This window comes from Lagopus leucura, unplaced genomic scaffold (assembly GCF_019238085.1).
Source record: "Lagopus leucura isolate 7727_CA_CO unplaced genomic scaffold, USGS_WTPT01 Super-Scaffold_739, whole genome shotgun sequence".
Taxonomy (NCBI): domain Eukaryota; kingdom Metazoa; phylum Chordata; class Aves; order Galliformes; family Phasianidae; genus Lagopus; species Lagopus leucura.
The window spans coordinates 13,927,410-13,935,941 of NW_024962255.1; the positions used below are offsets into that span (position 1 = coordinate 13,927,410).

General features: G+C 40.6%; 1 protein-coding gene across 2 annotated transcripts in view; it reads right to left on the bottom strand.

The window, feature by feature from the left end:
* LRMDA (leucine rich melanocyte differentiation associated) overlaps positions 1 to 7,875 on the bottom strand; it is a 673,100-nt gene extending 665,225 nt beyond the window's left edge. For both annotated transcript variants that reach the window (XM_042862914.1, XM_042862912.1), the window contains exons 1-2: positions 7,786 to 7,875; positions 3,744 to 3,844 (exon numbers count right to left, since the gene is read on the bottom strand). In XM_042862914.1, the coding sequence (XP_042718848.1) occupies positions 3,744 to 3,844; positions 7,786 to 7,815 (131 nt within the window). In that variant the 5' untranslated portion in view covers positions 7,816 to 7,875. The remainder of the gene's footprint in view (positions 1 to 3,743; positions 3,845 to 7,785) is intronic.
* Between the last annotated feature and the right edge of the window lie 657 nt (positions 7,876 to 8,532).

The following is an 8,532-nucleotide window of genomic DNA, read 5'->3' on the forward strand; positions in this document are numbered from 1 at the left end:
CAAAAAAAAAAACAAACACTTGACCTTTCCAATTTAATTCTCCTCTTTTGTGTTCATTTGTTTTCATCACAGCCAAGAAGCAAGACGAGCAATCCAAGTAAGAAAACCACCAAAAATGAGAACACTGAACCCATATAATCACTCTTAATCACAGAACCAAAGATTAGAGCCAGGAGTGCCATCACAACCAATAGCAAATTAGACAATATCCCTAAATTCTTAAAAATCATTATCTAAATACATATTAGCTCAACAACTTAAAAAAAAAAAAAAAAAAAAGAGTTGCATAGTAGAGAATAAACTCCTTGCTTTGTTACAACAGCAAGAAAATATTTTCCAAAAATACACAACATCATCTACTGAAATACGAAATTAAGGGACAAATTCAAAAGTTCTTTGAGCAACAAAATTACTTACTTAGCGCTATCCTAACCTTTGCAACCAAGTAATCTACATTACCATGGTGTAAACATCAGTGACATTCACTACAGTAATTTTTTAATCAAGTCTAATATTATGCATATTTCTTGCGTAAGGAAGTATTCTGGCACACATATCATGAAGCGGAAATCTATCTTTATGACAAGAATCTCTTAGGTGCATATGTATGCGCGCACACAATAAAGACTGGAAGCCAACAACCACACAAAATTTCTGGATTTGAAAGGACAGCACCGCCTGGAAAGAACTGTCTGCTGCCAACTGATCAAAAAGTGAACGCATTATAAACACTGTATCTCTCTCTCGCTCCACATGCAACTACACTTATTACAGCAACATTAAGTGACTGGTGTCCACAGAATGAAAAAAAGCTTCCTCCATTGCTCAATTGTTAATTTGTCAAGCTTTCAGAATTTCTACTAATACTTATGCAACACAATATACTGTTTAGTTGGTACACGAGGGTGGCTCCTTTTAAAATACAGCAGTACCCTTGCTTATGGAAAGTAGGAAAAACCCCATATGAAAAAAACACAGAAGTTGGTAAATACTTATTTCCTATCTGACATTGAGAACAAGCAATAAACTCCTCAGCATTTCTATGGCCCAGATACTACTTGGAGAAAATCAATGACCACTATATTTGTTTTCCTTCAAAGAACACACACATATGCTGATCTAGAATGAATCATACAAGGAAAACTAATCTATTTACTACTAATAACTTCTCCCTTCGGTCAATCTATAATTACCCAGTTCAGATTAATTCACTTCTCCAAGAACACTAGAGCAGAATCATGAATTGACTTTGGTACCTACACCCAAACAACCCATAAATCCCCTTGTTTGCTAACTAGACATCGCAGCTCAAATTCAGGGAACACTGAGCAGTCACAGTTTTATAAGAGACACTCCTCAGGATCATGTACCATCAGAAAGAGCCTCAAGAGACTGAGCATATGCATCCTGTTCAGTTAAAATCAGTGCTGATTTTAATAAGTACAGCACTGTGTATTTCTCTTTCTGTTAGAGAATGTAACAATTACATTTGTTAGAGAATGTAATGGAAAGCACAGCAATAACAGCAAAACAGCAAAGTCCTAGGCTGCAGCAAGTGAGGACTTGCTCAAACGCAACAGCCACAGGCACAGAAATAAAGGAAAGAAGGCACTTACCTTTAGAGAGCCTCAAGCAAACAGGAATCTCCAACAAGATGGCCAACCTCCATGGCCAACCTTGAAATGAGCTCTGAAAGGGGTGGATCCTGGCTCTACTCCTTCCAATCACTCAGGAACATTGCATGCACCTGAGCTCCCCTGGGTTGGCCCTGCCTTCCCACCAGGTGCTCAATCACTGCTTCAGGTCATGACTCAGCATTTCCACTACACAGGAGTATCCAATTGAAAAAGTTAAATATCAAACACAGACCCTACAGAATACCACTGACTTCAGCTGGAGTTGAAGATATTTATGTCTTACAGATCATCTAATCTTACAGGTCTGATTCAAATTAAGTTACATCCAGCAGAGTTTATTGAAAATAGCTTAGGCAAAGATTAAAATGCTACCACAAGTATCTCAAGTAACAAATCAATTTCCTCTCTTCTTCCTAGCTTTTACCTGCTGTGTCCAAACGATAGAACTGATATGCTAATTTTTAGAACTAACTTCAATTTCCCACCTAGTAAATCCCAAAATGTGGCAATTCACAGTCATCATCATACACTTTCTTCCAATACCATAGCAATCCAGTGGTAGACATGAAAAGCTATTGTACATTATGTGCCTATTTAAAGGATGACTGGCTAAGTGCCTTATATTAGCATATTATTAATGCTAGCAAATCCCATTTTTATCCACGGCAGGAGTGAAAACCCATGGTCTTCTTCATTCAACCTACACGTACACTGACAGAAATTTGTTGTAGAAAGCCAAAATACTTTTTAAAGATATATTTCAAGTTTAAAGTTTCTCCCCCTATGAATACATAGACAATAATCTCTCTTCTGATTACAGTTGCCACAGGTATACATCCACAAGACAGATATATGGTAAGCTTAAGATAATGGCAATCCATAGATTAAGTGTCTCCTTTGCTCTGCAGCCTCTTGCATACAGGAATCAGTCTTTCAGTTTATGGCAGTTCAAGATAACATTTATTAGCGTTATGTAAGATAAAACCCATGACTGTTCTCGCTAGGAGAACTAGCATGTTACTTCTACATGACTCACTCCTCACAGGTAGGTTCTGAGTTTACCTTCCAGTGAAACATAAGGAAAAAGAAAGAATGTACAGTTCTAATGCTAAAAAACTACACTTTCTTAAAAAGACAACTATATGCCACTTTTTTTCCCTACATATCTACAAAGTTTCAAATCTGAAAGATACAATACTGAACCCCACCAGGCTTTTCACACAATTAAATGAAAATGAGTATTGTTTAGTATTTTCTTAATGATTAATGGGAATACTATAAAATTATTAATCAATCCATACGTTAAAAAAAATTTAGAATTGATTTATAACTTCTAACTGCATTTAGCTTTAACCCTTATCTATATAGCTCCACAAAATAAAATCATACACAGTGTAGGGGAACTGTTGGATCATAGCCTGAACCTCTGATTGACCACCTGAGGCAAGCAATGAGTCAGTCACAGGAGCACAAGTGAAGGCAATTCATCTGCGTGATCGGAAGGGGTGGAGCTGGCTCCACCTCTCCTAGACTCCATTTAAGGGCTGACTTCCACTGAGGAAGGATCTCTCTCTGGAGACCTTTCTTCATAGATTTTCTTGTGAGCTTGCAATGCCACTGAGTGCTTTCCATTTATCTCTGATTATCTTTTTTAATGTGATAATCTTACTAGGCTGACATCTGTATGCTTATCGATCATACACGCAGCCTAGGAACAGAGCATTACAAATCATTTACAATAACACAAGATTCACAAATAAAAAAGGAAACGGAGAAGTACACACTTACTTGCTTTTTGGTTAAGAATAATTCACATTTCATCCCATTCTTCACTTCTTCAGGTAATATTGCTTATTTTCCATTTTGAAGAGAATAAATCATACTGAGCATCTTTTACATTTACACCAGATATTTACAGACTCACCTGGTTACTTGTGTTCCAAAGAAGAGAAGACAAACATTGATAAAACAGTATAACTCATACAATAACTGAATGTAACTCACATATATGTATGCTTCTATTTTGAGGAGAAAAAAAAAAAAAAAATCCAGGATTGGAGTGGGTGCCCTGTAGTGCACTTGAAAAACCTAAACATTACAACATACCTTAACAAGTTGAAGCTAAGATCTAGTCTTTTTGCCATATGTCCATATTTTCTTCCCAGGAATTCAGGAATTTCTTCACAGTCTTGACTAATGTAGGACACCTGAGAATTGAAAGCAAAAAGGAAGCATGTCATAAGTAGATTATTTACAGTTTCCTGTCCAGATTCTGTCTCATTGATCCAATGACAACATACGGTATAATGAACATTCATTACAGCTTCAAGCTACATCAGTTTTTACTGCTGCAGAATCTATCACAATCTCATTTTTCTTTCAGTGCAATCAGCTTAATTCTTAACAAGTGCTTAGTCCTATTTACAATATAGCATATTTTTCTCATTTCAGGTAACAATAATTTGATCAAACACATTGCATTTATTCCTTCTAGTAGTGTATCATATTCTGTTCCACTGTTAATACTTGAATTTAGCATTACTTCAGATTACCCTTCCGATACTCCAAAGGAAAACATTTTGTAAGTCTTTCAAAGGACTTTCTAGTTTGCTTTGCAGTACGGAAGTCATTCAGTACAGGAACATTACAAAATCTTTGGACAAAAAAAGCAATCAGTACAAAGTCAAACCATTTTCATACCCCTTCTTTGAGAAGATTATTATTTCCAGTGATATGCTAGAGACAGAGCAAGAAGGTCACTCAAGATAGAAGAAACCAAAAATACAGGCTTGTTTACACAGTGATTTAACTCTTAAAGATTTTTGGCTTCAACACAACTGCTGTTTCACTCCCCTTTGTACCCTAAATGCTAAAGTATATTTTTCTTCCTTTCAATACCTACCTATCTAAACTACCTTCAATAAACAAAGGAAGAATTAATGGTAGTAAAAATAGTCTATTCTTATTTCTCTTTAGCCATGATGAAGTAAGTGATGATATTTCCAGAAAGGCACAAACAATAACATGATTACACTTCATGTATTCTGTCAGCTCTGTTGTCTTGGAGGTCTGGTTTGATTTCTTCAGAGAGAATCCCCACAAAGTCTGCTAAACATATTGTCATGAACTCTTCATGTCTGTATTGACTCATCCAAAATTGACATTTCAAATATTTTGCTAAATAAATGTTAGTTGCCTTTAAATGGCAACTTGCTATTTAAGTGGATTTCATCACTGTGTTAGATCACTATCTATAAGATACAGCTGTTACCTAGATATCTAATACAATTTCAAGACCATGTCCCACTGGCCTACAGGATATTAGATGAAAAATATGCAGAAAGGTTAAATTTTGTTTTAATAGTACTTCACTTTCTGGTAAATAGAGACTCCTCTGCAGATCAGTCTGATGGCATGTACTTGTGCAAATTATCCCCATTTCTTACACAATAATAATGTCTGCAATCTGATCATATGGAATCACATTCAATTTAATTCACTTTGTTCCATACCTTGAGCAAACAAACCTCACTGCAGTGGAATATTTTTATGATCAGAAAACAAGTAGCTTGAAGTTCAGTTGAACAACTTTTTCCCTCTTGTTATGACATGCCTATTCTTACAATAATTTCTGCTATTAGATATACATATGACATTAGAAACTAAATATAAGGACCCGGGAAAAGTTTTAGCTAGTTTACATCCTAATAGTTTGGACATAACAGACACGATTTTCCACATTCCATTGAATTAAGCATGTATGTATATTTATTTATTTTCCCTTCAGTTTTCATTTAAGAAAACCACAACATATTTTACAATATACATGAAGTACACAAACAAGAATTGCTTCACTCTTCACAGAAAGGTAGATTACTATAAATAGATGCTTGCAAACCCTTGGAGAGACACCATTTTAGCAGCAGAATATTTCAGACAAAGCAGTAATTCAGTGTAACATGTAATGGATGCAACTAAAATTTGATGTCCGTGAACACTAGGAGTGTAAGACAATCTCGTGCAAGTACAGCCATAGCAAGAGCACCAACCACCATCTCTCCCCCACAGGGGTGGAGATAGAGCAAGCAATTCCAACCTGCATTCCCACTGCTCCAGAAACTTACCTATCCTCAGCTGTTCTAGGTCCACAAGAACAGAAGTTGAAGAAAAAAGTTCATTTAAGCAGGTTTTGAAGCATGCAAAAGGCAAAATGCATAACGTGTTGTAAAGCTTCAGTCTTTGAACCACTATACTATATAAATATACTTGCACAAGTGGTACAAACAGATTGGACACAGTTGTATTTGTAGGTGGCATACAGTTGTTATGCTGAGGCCTTGTGAAAGGTATTTCACTTGCACAAAGTCCACTTCAGCTCATTCACTGTTACAAGCACCTTTTTGAATTTAAGCCAGCAGATTTATTTTCCTACAAAGTACACTCACTTCAGATCTCTATCCCTTTTATATAAACTTGCTTGGGATCCTCAAGAGCCCTCTTGACTATAACAACAGCAGCAACTGTCAGATCACCAGCTATGCAATACACAATAAGACTTCTTCAATAAGTTTTGGAGAGCATTATTTATTCACTCTTCTGCTGCTTGAACAATGCTGGTATGAAGCAAGTCTTCAACAGTCTGGACAAGCAAAAAAAAAAACAATGTCTCTTCATTTTTAGTCGTTCAGTTCAAAATAATTTGCTCAGGAAAACAACCAAATATACACAATCTGGTATTCTTCCTTTTGCATCCACCTCAAATAACCCTAAAAAAAAAAAAGAGCTTTCAAGTGCATATCTAGAGATGTCATCACTGAGAGATGAGAGTAAATACACCTTGCCCAAGACATCTAGGCTCCTTGGGTACAGGACACACCAGTAACAGCAGGTTTCTCCGATTCTCTATACCCAGCACAGAACACCCCATGGGATGAGAACTAGATAAAGATGTCTCTATTCCCTAATTCTCCACCTCAAACTGAGGTGGTCATCATCAAACACTCTTCATTACTGGTACTCAGCTCAGGATCCCAAAGAAACACTCAGATCCCAGCATCAGATGGCTGTGGGCAGCTCAGACCTTCTCGCAGACTCTTCAATACACTGTATACAATTCAGGAAAAAAATACGCATTTACAAAATATTTAAAACATAACAAATTAACATCAGTCAACAGTAGTCATATCTCTCTTTGGCTTTACTTTCAGAGGCTAAGAACAAGCCCAGCTCCCTCAGCCTGTCTTCACAGCTGAGGTGCTCCAGCGCTCTGACCATGTTCGTGGCCCTCTTTTGGATTCATTTCAAAAACATATTGCCTTCCACTGAAGGGCATTACACGTGAATAACATTTCCAGTCAGATGGGCACGGTACGACACTGTAACCTGCTAGCAGGTGGGATGATGTTAGGCACAAAGCCAAATGAAAGCTATGCTTCACTCGGAGGGATTTACTCCAGGCCCAAGGGAACCACAACGCTCCTCTGGGCCACAGCGCATGCAGAGACCACAGGAACCATTTCCTGAGGCAGCTGCGCAATTAGCCACTTGCCTCCCTATCACATGTATGCTTACAGGAATTCCACACTGAAACAGAAACCAGAGCACAGGAACAACCCGAGGGGCAGCACCCCGGTCAACGGCATACCATTTTCTGAAAGAACCAAAGCTTCATTCCTTTCTTCCCACAGCCCTCAGGGTCCACATGCTGGCTGAGCGCTGGAGCAAATGGGGTGCTTTTGGGTCACCGCTAGGCCAGCAGACCCCACGCCCGGCCTGACCGCCAGATGCAGAACTCGGACTGGAGATCGCTGTGCAAACAGAGGTGCTCCCCAGCAAAGCCTCAGGAACGAGCCCTTTGCACCTGGCGAGCCTGCAGGAGCTGCGACAGGGACAGAACGAGAACCCCCTGCACTCAAGCGCCCGGGGCGGAGGCGCACAGCGCCCTGTGCCGGGCCGACGGGCAGCACGATCGCGGCGGGCTCCACGCGCAGCGCTCGGCGCTCCGAACTCCCGCACGGGCGGACGGGAGGCGTCGATGCCTCCGCGGGGCTCCCAGCGGCAGCAGCCGACCCCCCGCAGAGATGGAGGGAAGAGGCGGAGAGGCGCCGGCGGCAGGTGGTGCGGTGCGCGGCGTGACGCGGACACTTACTTGGGCTCCGCTCACTACTAGCCCTGCCATGGCGGAGGGGGGTCGGGACGGTGCTCCGCAGACGACGGCGGCTCGGGGCTGGGCCGGGGCTCGCGCCGCCGCTTCCTCGCGGCAGTCAGCTGACGCGGGCGGAAGCGCGACCGGGCCGCGGGAGGGGGCGGTGGCTGAACCCGGTTCCCGCCGCCACCTGAGGCCCCTCCGCCTTGCCCTGGGCAACATCTCTATAAAGAGCTATGGTTTCTGCAGCGACACTTTGGATTCCCTTCCGTTTGAGGACCTGGACTTGCGTTCCACGTGCAGAGCAACCCATTGATTCGGAGCGCGAACTCGCCTTGGAAGGGATGTGCATTGCTGGTAAAGCAGTGCGTGCAGACACATCCATGGTGCTGTCTTTATGGCCATAAAATACAGGGAAATTTGCATGGAGAACAGAACTGCCTCTGGAATTACCAGGAATACCCATCAAAAAGGTTCTCCCAGGGCATGAGTTTGCTAAGTAAAATAGAGAAAGGATGGCGGGCTGCAGTTGATTGGGTAGAGTGAGGAAATCCAAGGCTTTCTGTAAGAATTCTTAGACTTCTGAAGACACTTAGTTTTCTCAAGCTTGGCTTCTAAATCCTATTAGTCACCTACCTACCTCTTTAGCTGCCTAAGCACCTTTAAAAATCTGGCTCTTAATTGCTAATAGAGCATTACTCACTCTTGCTGAAAAGCAGAAGCGTGCTGAAAGGAGAAATAAGTTGCAAG